The sequence below is a fragment of the Lasiosphaeria miniovina genome (assembly GCF_030549165.1).
Source record: "Lasiosphaeria miniovina strain SMH2392-1A chromosome Unknown B0T26scaffold_8, whole genome shotgun sequence".
NCBI lineage: Eukaryota > Fungi > Ascomycota > Sordariomycetes > Sordariales > Lasiosphaeriaceae > Lasiosphaeria > Lasiosphaeria miniovina.
Genome location: NW_026848227.1, coordinates 1,028,409 through 1,042,413, shown reverse-complemented (window position 1 = coordinate 1,042,413; position 14,005 = coordinate 1,028,409). Strand labels below are relative to the sequence as shown.

Below are 14,005 nucleotides of genomic sequence, written 5' to 3'. Positions count from 1 at the left end.
GCTAATAATTATGCTGCTGCTGGTTGTGGTTGTGGTGATGATCTGCTGATTGTGGTGGTGCTGCTGCTGATGGTGGTAATCTTGACTCTTGGCTTGCGAGGGGCTAGTGGAATTCGGGAAGGGACTAGTCGAGGTTGATATTGCTGACTATTGCTAATTATGGTGGTAATGATAATGGTGGTAATCTTTACTCCTGGCTTGCGAGGGATTGGTGGAAGTTGCGAAGGGACTAGTCGAGGTTGATATTGCTGACTGCTGCTGATTGTGGTGGTGATGATAATGATGGTAATCTTGACTCCCGGCTTGTGAGAATAACGCCATGTTGGTCCTGCACGATCAAATCGCTACGCAAATATGACGCCAGTATCGTTTGAAGTTAGACAGATAGGCTTAATACGTTGAAGGGCTTTTGAAGATGTGTTTTGACGGCCGCGAATGCCTTGGTCAGATTGAACTGTTGTTTTTAAGTGGTTGGTATTATTTTTCCGTGGTTGGTATTGTTTTTTAGTGGTTGGTGTATGTGCATAGCCTCACTCTTGTGGCTTCGAGCGTTGTAGCGATTGAGGGCGCAATTCGGCTGCGTTGCGCGTATTCAGACTGTTAATTGTCACATACAACGTTGCATCAATTGAGGGCCAAAAAGTTGCTTATATTTAGAAGGTTCAGAAAGGTAGGCATAACCTGAATACTATAGTTATGCGGCATTCGGCTAACATAGTCTAGGCTGTAAACGGTGTAGCATATGCGCCACCTGCGCCCACTTGTGGCTCAGATGCGCCTCCTTCCGACAACTTCAGCCGCCAAAGAGCACATTTAAACCTGCGTGAAAACTGCTCTCAGAAAGCTTCCTCATCCCTTCTACAAAAGGTCCGTTTCTAATATTCTAGCACCCTATGTGAAGGCAGTCAAATACAAGAAGCAAAGCTGCGAGTAAATAAGGGCTGGATTTGTAAAGTAACTAAGCTCAGAAAAGAAAAGGAAAACGAAGTAGCCTGCAGGCCTGCAGGCTACGGTTTTTGGTGACGGTAGGGTGGGGTCATGTAGTCACGTGTACGCTAGTCCCAATCGGGAAGGGAGTTACAATCAACTTAGCGCATGGTCACGGCACCACGGACCATAGTTCGGCCACGCCGTAACACCCTACAATTAACAGCTCGTCTATCCGCCTTCACCTTTACTAACTTTTTCTACGTGAACCTCACGTAGCGCCCGAAAAGGCATTCGACGCCGCATCGACGCCGCATCAAAGGTATGCACTCTTTAATCATCCCTAGCTCTTGTTTGGCTTCAAAACCAACAACGCCCTCCGCGCACACCTGCGTGCCTGCTTTTTTATACCGTACATGATTAAAATGGCCTCACAAATCGAGTAATATTTCAGGCCCTGAACCAAACACCACACGCCTCTGAACCTATCCGCTTTGCCTTTCTCGTTACTAGATACCTTTCCTTTACTACCTTATCCCTCCATCACGCTGTCTGAGCGCTAGGGATATATCTACGGACCCTGCGACTAATTTCTACTGCTTCTATTTTAGCACGCATCCAAAATTCAGGCTCACCCTTTCCTTAGCAACACCTTCCACAGGCGCACTTGTAGCGGCTATGGAGCCCTCACCACCAGAGGGCCGATTTAGCAGAGATAACCTCCTGTAGGTTAACCACGCCCATCTTGACGGCATAACCGCCTGGTCCTTGGTTTGTTCTGAGCTAATATTTGCGCTCTCCCACGTCCAACAGCCTGCTCGAGTCGGGCAACTTCGCCGACGCCGAAATCCTGTGCATTGAATCCAAATGGATGGTGCACAAGATCATCCTGTGCACGCGCTGCAAGTGGTTTTCGAAGGCCTTCGCAGACCAATATCAGGTATGTAGAGCCTGTCTGATGGAATATCCTCGACCGCTACAGGCATTATATGGGCATTGTGAGCTAACCCACCTTGAAAACAGGAGGGACAGACCAACGTCGTGAACCTCCACAACCACAAAGAGGAGGACATCAACACGCTCCTCTACTTTATCTATTCGGGCGGTAAGAAAACCGGACACGCTCTCATCTAAACTCTCACCTCCGTCTTTGCCCCCTCACTCTCATCTTCGTCTCTGCCCCCTAATTCTCATCTCAGTCCTTGCCCCCTCTCCTCTCGCCGCCTCACCCCTCACCTTAGTCGTAATCTCACCCCTCACCCTAGTTGTACATGACTTGACTTTCCATCTCGTGACGTGCCGAGCTAATCTCACACGCTTGCATAAAGTCCTCGATAAGAGCTGGAACCAGGAGACCAGAATGTCCTTTACCCGATTTGCCAAGCTCTTCGCCCTGGGAGACGCCTTCGAGCTTGAGCCGCTGTGTGACGACGCGCTCAATCTTCTGGGTGTTTTCTGCGACGACAAGCTCCGCCAGCTTTGCTCTTACGACATCAAGATGTCGGGCCGCAACGGCATCATCGATGAGAAGTCGGACGGCCACGATCAGTACATTGAGGAGCTCATCCAGGTCATTGAGGAGGCATATACCGAGGTCCGGAGCCCTACGCGCCTCCAGTCGCTGCTGTCCACTTTTGTCTGGGCTGGCCGGGAGCGGCTGCTCAAGACGAAGGAGGATGGCTCCAACGCGTTCCTCTCCTTGTCGGAACGGTGCCCCATGTTCGGCAACGACATTTTCCGACTGACCATGGGCCGCAACCTGTCAGAGTGGCTTCCGGGCGACGCGGCCACCAAGGCCGCGTTTACCACCATCGACCACACCCACAAGACGCAGCACCCGGACCGCTGTGCAAACTGTCAGGAGTGCTTCGACGAAAACCTCTATCTTAAGGCCATGTACAACCCCTTTCAGGTCGTCATCCGCCCCGCCGTATACTGCAAGATCTGCGTGCGTGAGAACCAGGACAATCTCCAACCCCTATGGCGCCAAGAACCCAAGGTTGCCCCCAAGCAGACCGACACTCCCAAGCCTCGTAGTGGCAAGAAAGTCGGCCATCCAAAGAAGAACGCCTCTGTCGTCTCAGTCAAGGTCAAAAAATCCCTGTCCATGAGCCCAGCGCTCGGCCCCCTCAACGCCATTAAGCCTATCGGTCCCGCGTCTTCCCCTGAGGCCGAAATCGACTTTACGTCTGACAGTCATATGGAGCCCGATGACTACTCCGAGTACAGCGACTCACAGCGTACAGAGCTGATAAGCGACTACCCAGACCGGGGTGATAGCAGAATATCGGCCTCTCTTTCGTAGCTATCACAACACACGATCGGTGCTTCTGGGAGCCGCGAGTTTACGTTCATGCTTCTTTCTTTCATCCTTGTTTGTAGATTTGGGCTGCGGACTTGTATTGGTCCTATATCACAAAGGCATGTCTCAGAGTCACAACCCTACGGAGCCCCTCTTCTAAGGCTATAAACAGCCAATCCTGACTGTGTACACATGAAATTACCGTTGGGGAAAGCGGTTTAGGCTTGTTAAGGAATAATTCACCCTATTTCCATGGCTGGTTGGGCCTTCTGCTTGTCCCTAGCTTGGTTCGGAAAGATAAAAGAGCTTCTATAGCATCATTACTCGAGTTATTGCGTCCCCCCTGCCCCGGTTATACGTCATTTTTCTTCTAAAATTACTGGCGTCGCTTCGTTCGTCAGTTGTGCGGCCCTCCGCTACGCTACAGGGCGCTCTTTCCTCACTCTCGCTCCTGGCAATTTTTAACGTGAGCGACGGCTATTTTCATTCTAGGGTTGCAGTTGAAAAAGTGTGGAAAGCGAGAGCAAGCGAAGCGACAATATCTGTCCGAAGGCCAAAACATCCCATTACATAATACAATGCTACCTAACCCTACGACTATCTAGACCTTCCACAACTACACAACAATAGAGCTATCAGTTATATACTATTACAAACCACTCGACTGTCAGGGTCGTCTGTCTGTAAGGGAGCACGGGCTCCACAGAATGCTGGGGTTGGTAATTATGAAGATAGAACAAAGGGCAAGCTCCTATCGCACGGGTAATACAGTCAAATCGGAATGCCACTCAAAGGGTATGAGTGCAGTGAATGTGTATTGCTTGCTTGAAGAACCAAGCAAGAACTATCTAAGACCGTGGCTACGGTCGTCGTATATATCTATCCAAGGCGGACCAATCAGAGCGTTGGTCCTAGGTGATCAGTGCGGTCAGTGTGCTCAGTGCGGTCAGTTCTCTCACTGATCGCCCTGACCATACTGATTGTACTGACCGCCTCGTTATTGGCTGCACTCGAGGGAAGCGGGGAACTACCTCACTTCCTGGCGTCAGCCAATAACGAGAGGCTCCGTGCAGCCCCCTGCGAGCCTGAACCAGGATCGTAACATATACCCACTTGTCTCAGAGCTCTCTTCATTAGGCACCTGGTCTAGGGGCTGGAGCATCCTTGTGTCGTAGTCAAGCGTCTTTAGCTTCATGCTATGCACTGGCTTCTCTTGGTATAATCTGCTTCGATCAAATGGCGACTCAAACATCAAACCATCCAAGGTCTTAACCCTCGAAACCGCCACATAAGATAAGCTAGATGCAAACTCTAGCACAGAGGTATCACAAACTGCCTTGTTGAGAGTGATGCTTTGTGACTTGTGCACCGTAATTGCGTAACAAACGAGCAGTGGGAACTGCTCCCAGTACCCAGTGCCAGCTCCAAGGGTAAATTCTTGACGGACCCTGAGAATGGGAACCCCTAACTCAGCCCCATAACGAAGCTCTTCTTCGTTAGGCAGTAGGAATGGAGGCTCAGTATAGTTGTCAAACGTTACCATGATTACCTGCAGTGGGTCTTCTAGGACGTTTGCACCTTCAGCCCACGAGACGTTGTAAACAGTGCCTTGGGCACCATTCACAAGCTCAACGTTGGCCCACAGGTTCCTTGTCAACATAACCCGACAGCTAACACAAATAGGTAATCGTTTGACGAGATTACCTACGTTGGAAGACTCAACCCTCTCTGCACCAACACCTTCGTGTTTTGCGTTGACCTGTATAACTGCCTTCTGTAAGTTTAAAAGGTGTTGATGGTTGTATTCATCTACCTGCACCTTGATGGGAAAGATGCAAAGGGCGTTGTCAAAGGACTCAACCTCTGTAGGTGAGAGTTTGATCGCATACCTTGACGAAAGAAGCTCCCATGAAGGGATGGATACTTTGGCCCGCTGTAGTTTCTCTAAGGCTTGCTGGAAGAGCGCTTGCCCTTCGCCTTGCTGCCGTTGTACTGTGGTTAAGAATACCGAATTGTTGAACGAAAGGTATGCGTTTCGGCCGACAATCTCTAGATCCCGTAAGCCATCAGCCATAGAATAAAGGGGCTTGTTTAGAACCGAGGGGAGTTGGAAAAAGTCGCCGATAAGGATGACGCCAAGCCTGCCAAAGTACTGGTCGCGGCAGTCAGGAAGATTTTTCAAAGCCGCTAATCGATCTAGGCAATAGGTTTCAACCCCAGCATACTCTTCTCATCAACCACAAGATAGTGAATTGAGTTAAATCGTCGCTGTAGGGAGCTAAGGACTGCTGGCGTCTCTGAAAGTAGCCAATAATTACCGTCAATAAGAAGCCAGAAGAGGGAGTGGAGAGTCTGGCCCCCAATCTGATTGCTGGCCACACCAGTAGGCGCCGCTTGAACAATTGGCGAGGGTCGGCTATGTTTGGCCGCTTTGGCTTGTAAGCGAGAGGAGATTACTTTAACCATGTATGACTTGCCAGTCCCACCGCCACCATCAACCTGGATTCGAAGTGGTGTTGGATTTTGGCATTGGATAGTTGCCTTATAATGCTTAAGAATAGCATCATGCACAAGCCGTTGTTTGGCGTTTAGGGCATCGCAAGCCTTTCGTGGCATCTGCTAAACGTCGTAGTTGCTAGGAGCATCTCCTCGGAGCTCTTTCTAGTAGCCTCCGGTATTGAAATCTTTGTGGAAATAAAGGCTGATTTGTTGAGTCCAGTCGTAGTTAAGGTCAATATCACGGCGGCCAAGCAAATCTGCCTCCTCTTCAGGTAGTCGCAAGTCAGGAACCATACGTGCCATCTCGTGCCAATCCTCAAGGGTGATATCACCCACGTCACCCCCAGCCTCAAACTCATCCTCGTCTGGTTTGGGGTCCTCTTTGTTTTCAACACCATAGTGATCATCTGGGTGGTGGTGTTGATTAGCACAGTGCTCGTAGGCCAATTCGTAGGTTTCAAACTGTAGATTGTCAACAACTACTTCAAGGTCTGCAACTTGACGATGTGGATGGTTTAGTAGCAGCTTTACACGACAGAAATCGGGCCATTGCTGGTGTGAGCGAATAGACTTGTACTTGGGATAGTAGTACAACACCCTAGATCGAGTAGGAGACTGCCACATACTCCACCTTAAGGGATTCGGAATTCCGTGCCTTGAAGTTCCAGTTCTTAAGAAACTCGACGTATGCCACATGCTCCATCTCAACTGGCCGTTCAAGGTATTTATCGTAGACATTCAACGTATCTTCAATGTAAGAGAAGGCAGGTACGCCTGATCAAGGTGGTTACAATAAGAGCAACAAGCAGGGCGAGCAATGACTGGTATTGGCGTAAGACTTCAACCTGGCCTGAGCTAAAGAGGTGTGCAATGGCCATGGTCTATATACACGTGAAAGGGGTTACGAGTCATCCTTGCGTAGCCAGGGTGGTAGTGGCGATAGTGCGTGGCCCTGGTAACGGTGGCGATAGTGGCGATGGTGGCGAGGGTGGCCTTGGTGGCGGTGGCCATGGTGGCTACAAGGTTAGTTTCCTTACATTCAACATCACCGTCGGCGGTGACATCGAGAGGCCGAGCATGCTGCTCTCGAGGCCGGCAATCAACGCTTTGTACCACTCGGCTATCGTCTTAGAGAGAGAGGCCGAGTAAGATATAGCTGATCTCCTGGGCTGAGTAATCCCTCTCCCCTATTAGCTTATTCATCAGCTTGGATACGAACGACAGCTTTGAGTTCCTGTCAGAAACGTAAGGCATTATACTAAGCGCAATCTGCGCATATGTATTAGTCTGGGTCTCTGACTTGCTACACTACTCTGCAGCATAGTTGACAACAGCTTGTACACCAGTGCAAGGCGGGCAGTTGGTGTTGGCAAGCCAGCAAAGCGAGATAAGTGGGTTGTACTGGTTCATATACGTATCGTTCCGCTGAGCCTCAAACAGCCACCACTTCTTCCCCAGCTTCCTAATAACCCTTGCCTTCGCCTGTTCTGCCCAGGGACACTGAAAGCGGCATGTCAGCTGTGGAGAGAAACGTTCTTCAACTGGCTGGCTAGCTGGCTGGCCGCCTCTCTCGCCGGCCTTTCGAGCTTGTTCAGCATCTTTCTTTGTTAGCTGAAGACAATATGCTGTAGAGCAGTGGTGGCGTTGACAGCGGTTGACAATTCGAATAAGCCACTCCCACGTGACGTTGGTTTCGAGAGGGTTAACAGATAGGGGTTTACTCTCATCAGCACCCTGGCCTCTCTGTGGGTTCATAGCCGTAATGTGGTATCCCCAGACCTTGGCAAAGCGATCTCGTGACTCTTGCGTCGACATATCTAGATCTGGGCTTTTATCGAACCAGTACAGACCATGAGCATGGCTACGCCTTCGTGGTACCGCACAGAAAGAAGCGATGGGTGCGATTTTGCCGAGGCACAGGGGCAGGAGGTGGGTTAAGGCTATCCCCTCGGGCAGCTGCAGCAGCCAATTAGATTCTGGAAATTGATCCCTCTCTTTAGGTATTAAATTAGTAAATGGAAGAACAATAATAACAGAACAAGTGACATTACCTGCGCCTTTTTGCGGTTCCGGCAATCTGCACAATCGACAACGGTCCAGCGAGGCCCTCAGAAGGACCGGAATTGATCAAGAGGTTTCTCGATGCTGCAGGAGTGACAGACTTGACGGGCAGCTGCCGTAGAAGCGTCCGCCATGGATACTGAATAGCCCGGCCATAACGGGCAAAGCTGTACCACGGTCGGAATAAGGTTGGTTGTAAAGAATAAGAAGCCTGCAAGATTTATCAAGGCACTGCAACACAACTAATTGTTGAAGGAGGAAAAGTATTGTGGTGGGGTAAGGAAATTCAACCCGGGGCACAAGAAACGATATTGCCGCACGTGCCGCACATGCACGTAGTCACGTGCATCTCCCCTTCTCCATGTACCACTACCCGCCCTAGTATTTAAACGCTTGCATCTCAACCAAAACCAATTCTATTTAAAATCTGACATCAGATCTGGAATTGCCTTACCGTTATGCACGCAATGGTACTGGGTGCATTGATTTTGGGGCCAGTTAGCTGGTTTTGTCAGCTGTGGCTGGTCTTGGCTAAGTCTCTGGCCTCCCGTCAGCCAATCCGCGTACGGAATTAGGCCCCACACTTTCTTATCAGTTTCCTCATTAATTTTGTATGGGAATTTTGGAAAGTTTGACAGTAATATTGTCCTTCGGACAGAATAAGTTTGCCGAGTAAAGTTTTTTGCTGAAAGTACTTGCCGAGAAGAGAAGCACAAAGTTGTGCTGAGCAGTACATCAGTAGTACAAGGTTTTTGCTAAATACAAGTTTTTTACTGAGTGTTGTCAGAAGTAATGCACACTGCACTGCACACTGGATTCGGTGGAAAAGATAGAGTTCAAAGTGATTTTCATTGAGATCTCTCCTCTTCCCGTGCTCTTTGGCTCAGTCAGAGAACCTCTATTATAGTTATGAATGGTGACAAACAGTAGTCGTTGCTAGCTGAACTGACTACGTAAAGTTCAGCTTGCATGAGCTCTTTTTCAGCTTCCATAAGTACTTTTTCAGCTTAGTTAACCTCACCACTTGGTGTTCTGGCACTGCGTGCCCGAACCTCCTTCTTTCTGACAAGTATAAGTCTTTTGCTGAGTAGTAGATAAGCTTTTTGCTGAATATGAGTTTTTTGCCGCGTAGCACAAAGTTGTGCTGAGCAGTACGCTGAGTGGCACATAAGTTGTTTGCTGAACACAAGTTTTTGCTCAAGTACAAAATCATTCCCTGAAAAGTACTTGCTGAGAAGAGTAAAGTTGTTTGTTGCCGCCCCTCTCGGCTATACTTTTTTCTTTCTGGCTCCACTAAGGTTAGCTTGAGCGGCTCTGCCCTGTAAAGTTGTTTGCTGCCGCACCCGCTTCGGCTGCGGACTTTGCCACGTTTCTGGGGCTAAGGCAAGCGCGCTCCCCTGTAGACACTTGTCTTTTGCTGACAAGTTATGGCTTCCACTATCCAGACCATCGCCTCCGCGAGTCTTCCCAATGCAGTCATCCCACCAAAAGGTCGAGTTCCTCCGCTTCCACATTGGTTCCCGATCGACGAAGCCTGAAGCCTAGTGCGTGTGGCACTTTCGCCCACATTGCCCAGGCAGCGCAAAATTGCCGAAGTTTTGCCACAACGCCTAGTGGCACTAAACTTGCTGAGAAGAGTAGTACTTTCAAATCTTCCTCTACAGGATATGTTTGCTGGCCCTAACCCTGAAGTACTTGCCGAGAAGAGTAGCACAAAGTTGTGCTGAGTAATATGCTGAGTAACACACAAGTTGTTTGCTGAACACAAGTTTCCCGCCGAGGCAAGCGCGAGCCCCTCTACCCTGTAGACGTAAAGATGTTCGCCGCACCCGCTCTGGCTGTGGACTTTGCCACGTTTCTGGGGTCTAAGGCAAGCGCGAGCCCTCTTATTAAATAAAGTATTCGCTACCAGCACTTGATCTCAGCTGTGGATCTTTCAAATCTTCCTCTATAGGACAAGTTTACCGAATAAGGTTTCCTGCTAAAAGTACTTGCCGAGAAGAGTAGCACAAAGCTGTGCTGAGCAGTACACGAGTAGCACTTACTGAATAAGGTCTTTTGCTGAGTATAGTCTTTTGTTGAGTAGATAAGTTTTTTGCTGAATATGAGTTTTTTGCCGAGTAGCACAAAGTTGTGCTGAGCAGTACGCTGAATAGCACACAAGTTCCTCACTAAGGCAAGCGCGAGCCCATCTGCCCTGGAGATGTAAAGTTGCTCGCTGCCGCACCTGCTCCAGCTATGGACTTTGCCTTGCCATGCCACGTCAGCTCCCCGCCAAGGTAAGCACGAGCCCCTCTATAGACACTTACTAAGTAAAGTGTTCGCTGAGAAGTACTTGCTGAGAAGAGTTTACTTTTCAAGTCTTCATCCACAGGACAAGTTCACTGAGGCAGACAAGTTTTGTTACGATCCTGGTTCAAAGGTGCAGAGGGCGTTGCCCGCCCGCTGCAGATTGGCTGGAACGGCACTTAGGGTGGGGCTCTCGCTAAGGGAAGGTGCATCCAATTAGGGAGTGCTCAGTGGGGCCATTGCCAAGGTGCACTGAGCATGGCTGAGCTCAGTAGGATCAGTGCCGAGACCCACTGAGCGCACTGAGCAGGGAGCTCAGTCGGGATCAGTGCGTCTAGGACTGAGCACGACGGAGCATGTAAGGCAGGAACTCTGATTAGTTGCTCATAGTTCTATATAGGAGCTGGCAGCACGCTCTCTCTGGAGAACGGTTCTGCAGCTATCAATGCATCTGGTTAAGCATACATTGGTTGTGTGTTGAAAGCCTGTCTTTCGCAATCTGTGCACGATGCTCCTTGTCTCCTGTCATCTCCTACCTGCCGTCCAGACCCCCACAATCCTAGGCCGGGCCTAGCTCCGTAGACCTGTTGTCTAGATTGTAACACAGCTTCTTCGTAGTAAAGTATTTCAGTGCATTGTTATCGGAAAAGACGATAAACGGCTGCTCGGTTTGGAGTCCAATTAGTTCGCTACGCCAGTGCTGTAAGGCCCTCATAATAGCTAGCAGTTCCTTATCATGGATAAAGTAGTTGAGCTCTGCTCCCTTCATCATCTCAGAAAAGAAGGCTACCGGGTGCCATCCATCCTCGTACTTCTGGCTCAGTACGCCTGCCGCCACCCCTCCCGGTGCGTCAGTTTTCACCCGGGTTTCTCTTCCGTACTCGAAGTATTTTAGCACGGGTTCTGACAACAGTCGTGCCTTAAGCTCGTCGAATGCAATCTGGCATTCGTCCGTCCATCTAAATCCCTCGCCTTTTTTGGCTAAGGCTGTTAGCGGCTTGGCTATCCTGCTATACCCCTTCACAAATCGCCGGTAGAAGTTGCAGAACCCGAGGAATGATTGCACTCCTTTCAATGTGTCTGGTTCCGGCCAATCTCTGACGATGTCCGTCTTTGCTGGGTCTACGGATACTGTCACGACCAGGGCAAGGCATTGAGGTGAACTCAGTCCATTGGGTGCTATTGACGAAGATTCTAAACTGAGGAGGGAAAGAAGGAAAAGTCCAACAACGCGTCGCGTGCTCGCGAATAAGTTTTCATCTATCAGTGGGGTAGGTGGGGCCTCGAGGCGGCTTCTGATAGGCCCGGGGTTCTGGGCGGCTCTGGCTGCTTGAGGGCCAGTTTGGTGGACGGGTCCTCACAGATACCCCATCTACTCTGATAATAAACCCGAGATATTTGGTTTCCCGTACGTGGAATTCGCACTTCTCAATATCTGCTTAGAGCCCAGCTTCTCCCAACCGTTGTAATACCAGTTGAACGTGCTTGGTATGTTCTTCCTTGGTCGCAGAGTAGATTAGGATATCGTCCCAGTATGCGCTGCAAAAGTCGTCTAGGAAGCCGAGTAAGCAGTCAATAATGAACCGTTGAAAGGTAGCTGGTCCGTTTGTCAATCCGAACGGCATAACTTTATAGCTATATGTGCCGTACCGGGTCCGGAAAGTCGTCAGTTGCTCGTCGTCTGGATGTATCCGTATGCGGTGGAATGCCTGTCTGTAAGAGAAGGCAGGTACGCTTAATCAAGGTGGTCACAATAGGAGCAACAAGCAGGGCGAGCAATGACTGGTATTGGCGTAAGACCTCAACCTGGCCTGAGCTGAAAAGGTGTGCGAAGGCCATGGTCTATATACACGTGAAAGGGGTTACGAGTCATCGTTGCGTGGCCAGGGTGGCCCTGGTGGCGGTGGCCATGGTGGCTACAAGGGTGGTTTCTATTACAAACCACTCGACTGTTAGGGTCGTCTGTCTGTGAGGAAGCACGGGCTCCACAGAATACTGGGGTTGGTAATTATGAACATAGAACAAAGGGCAAGCTCCTATCGCACAGGTAATACAGTCAAATCAGAATGCCACTCAAAGTGTATGAGTGCAGTGAATGTGTATTGTGTCACGGCCGGCTTGGAATGAGGGCGGAACTCCTCTATTGGGCGCTATCGACGAAGATTCTAAACTAAAGGGAAAAGGGAAAAGAAGCTCAAAAGCCTCCCCTCGCGAGATTCTTCCAAGGCGTCTCAAGGTGGGGCTTTAGCCGAGCTTCCATTAGTCAGTTGGGTGGATCCCTCTGGCTGGTCGGGTGGATCCACCCGGCTGGCGTCTGATTAGTCAGAGCGTCTGGGAGGCCTGGAGGACCAGGCCCTCACAGTTTCCAACTCTTCGTATCTTGATCTGGTATTGGCTGCATTGTTCTCCCTGCCGCCCTTGTTTCCTTGTGATATTTCCAACTCTTCGGCCGCCCTTATTTCTTTGTGATCTTTCAACTCTTCGGCCGCCCTTATTTCCTTGTGATATTCCAACTCTTCGGCCGCCCTTGTTTCCTTGTGATGTTTCCAACTCTTCGCATCTTGCTTTGGCATTGCTGTACTGTTCTTTGTCCCTCTCTTTCTTGCTCCATATGTTCGAGGGTAGCTATGGCAAGCTGGGAGGGGTTGTTGGTTGAGAGGCTGGAGGAGACCCGGAGTTCCCGTCATCGTTGGCTTCTCCTCGAAGGAGAGAGGCGAGCGAGGCTGTAAGAACATTCTCAGGTACTCCCGCAACACGGTTCGGTGAGGTATACATCTTTAACAGAGCTGAGGGCATTCTGGAGGGCATGCTCATCGCCGATGTTGATGCTCGTGGCCGGAATTTGGTCTTTGAGGAGCTGTACTTAGATCTGGTCTTTGAAGAGCTGTGCTTAGATTTGGTCTTTGAGCTGTAGCTTGTTGATCAGCTGAACATGCTCTCAAGTTCTCACGACGTAGGAGGAAAATGTAAGGAAACCACCCTCGTAACCACCATGGCCACCGCCACCAGGGCCACCCTCGCCACCGTCGCCACTATCGCCACCGCTAACAGGGCCACGCACTATCGCCACTACCACCCTGGCTACGCAAGGATGACTCGTAACCCCTTTCACGTGTATATAGACCATGGCCTTCGCACACCTCTTTAGCTCAGGCCAGGTTGAAGTCTTACGCCAATACCAGTCATTGCTCGCCCTGCTTGTTGCTCCTATTGTGACCACCTTGATCAGGCGTACCTGCCTTCTCTTACAGAAAATTTGCGTACAAGTTCACGGCGTGAGACTTTGCCTGCTTGGTATTGTGCGGCAGACTAATTCGTATGTAGTGTTTGGGTCTTCTTCAGCTTGTGACCAACTGGGTCGGTGAGGGTAGCCATGATGATTCCAGCTGTGCAGCGGCCTGCATACCGGTCAGGTATTCTGCCGAGTCGAGGGCGAATGTCGGGGTGGCGGGAGCTGTAGAGGCTCTGCAGAGGTTGAAGGCTAAGGGAGCATGCCTGCCGGGGTGCGAGAGAGCCTGCTGTAAGCTGAGAGAGCATGTTGCCGTTGGTGCCGGGGTGCGAGAAAGCGTGCTGTGGAGGATTCTAGAGAGGTTGTCGAGTTCTAAAGGCTAAGAGATATGCCTGCTGTTGGTGCCGCGGTGCGAGAGAGCCTACTGTGGAGGATTCTGCAGAGGTTTTTAAAGGTGTTGTAGGCTGAGAGCGTTGCGAATGGCTGCTTTTTAGGCGACCAAGTTCTCGTCGCCCTCAACACGGGGACCGTGACTTTAGCCGTTGCGAGGGACGTAGAGGGTGCGAGGGACGTGGAGGGTGCGAGGGAGTAGAGGATGCGTGTGGACCTTCCGGAGCTGACAGGCGAGAGAAGGGCCGTTGTTGGTCGTGCAGCTCCGGGCATCGGTAATTCCGGTGGCAGCATGTGCTGCAGGGTCG

General features: G+C 50.4%; 5 protein-coding genes across 5 annotated transcripts; 2 read left to right on the top strand and 3 right to left on the bottom strand.

Moving 5' to 3' along the window:
• Positions 1-1,605: 1,605 nt before the first annotated feature.
• B0T26DRAFT_756801 (uncharacterized protein) lies at positions 1,606-3,232 on the top strand (the record flags this gene model as incomplete). The annotated part of the gene is made up of 4 exons (XM_060446163.1): positions 1,606-1,652; positions 1,741-1,867; positions 1,951-2,032; positions 2,256-3,232. 4 exons carry the CDS (start codon positions 1,606-1,608, stop codon positions 3,230-3,232), a joined length of 1,233 nt encoding a protein of 410 aa, XP_060290101.1.
• A 3,094-nt stretch (positions 3,233-6,326) lies between these two features.
• B0T26DRAFT_756800 (uncharacterized protein) lies at positions 6,327-6,739 on the bottom strand (the record flags this gene model as incomplete). The annotated part of the gene is made up of 2 exons (XM_060446162.1): positions 6,327-6,502; positions 6,634-6,739. 2 exons carry the CDS (start codon positions 6,737-6,739, stop codon positions 6,327-6,329), a joined length of 282 nt encoding a protein of 93 aa, XP_060290100.1.
• Positions 6,740-6,796: 57 nt separating this feature from the next.
• On the bottom strand, positions 6,797-7,722 carry B0T26DRAFT_730422 (uncharacterized protein). The gene has a single exon (XM_060443014.1). The coding sequence runs from the start codon at positions 7,541-7,543 to the stop codon at positions 7,037-7,039; it is 507 nt and encodes a 168-aa protein (XP_060290099.1). The 5' UTR covers positions 7,544-7,722; the 3' UTR covers positions 6,797-7,036.
• A 4,557-nt stretch (positions 7,723-12,279) lies between these two features.
• Positions 12,280-13,124, bottom strand: B0T26DRAFT_730417 (uncharacterized protein). Its single transcript, XM_060443013.1, has one exon. It carries the CDS (start codon positions 12,811-12,813, stop codon positions 12,397-12,399), a length of 417 nt encoding a protein of 138 aa, XP_060290098.1. The 5' UTR covers positions 12,814-13,124; the 3' UTR covers positions 12,280-12,396.
• On the top strand, positions 13,071-13,899 carry B0T26DRAFT_680946 (uncharacterized protein; the record flags this gene model as incomplete). The annotated part of the gene is made up of 4 exons (XM_060440571.1): positions 13,071-13,176; positions 13,308-13,353; positions 13,492-13,598; positions 13,802-13,899. 4 exons carry the CDS (start codon positions 13,071-13,073, stop codon positions 13,897-13,899), a joined length of 357 nt encoding a protein of 118 aa, XP_060290097.1.
• Positions 13,900-14,005: the final 106 nt, after the last annotated feature.

Bases quoted from the DNA above. Each gene is read 5' to 3' on its own strand.
- B0T26DRAFT_730422 (XM_060443014.1), bottom strand. From the start codon at position 7,543: ATGTCGACGCAAGAGTCACGAGATCGCTTTGCCAAGGTCTGGGGATAC.
- B0T26DRAFT_730417 (XM_060443013.1), bottom strand. From the start codon at position 12,813: ATGTTCTTACAGCCTCGCTCGCCTCTCTCCTTCGAGGAGAAGCCAACG.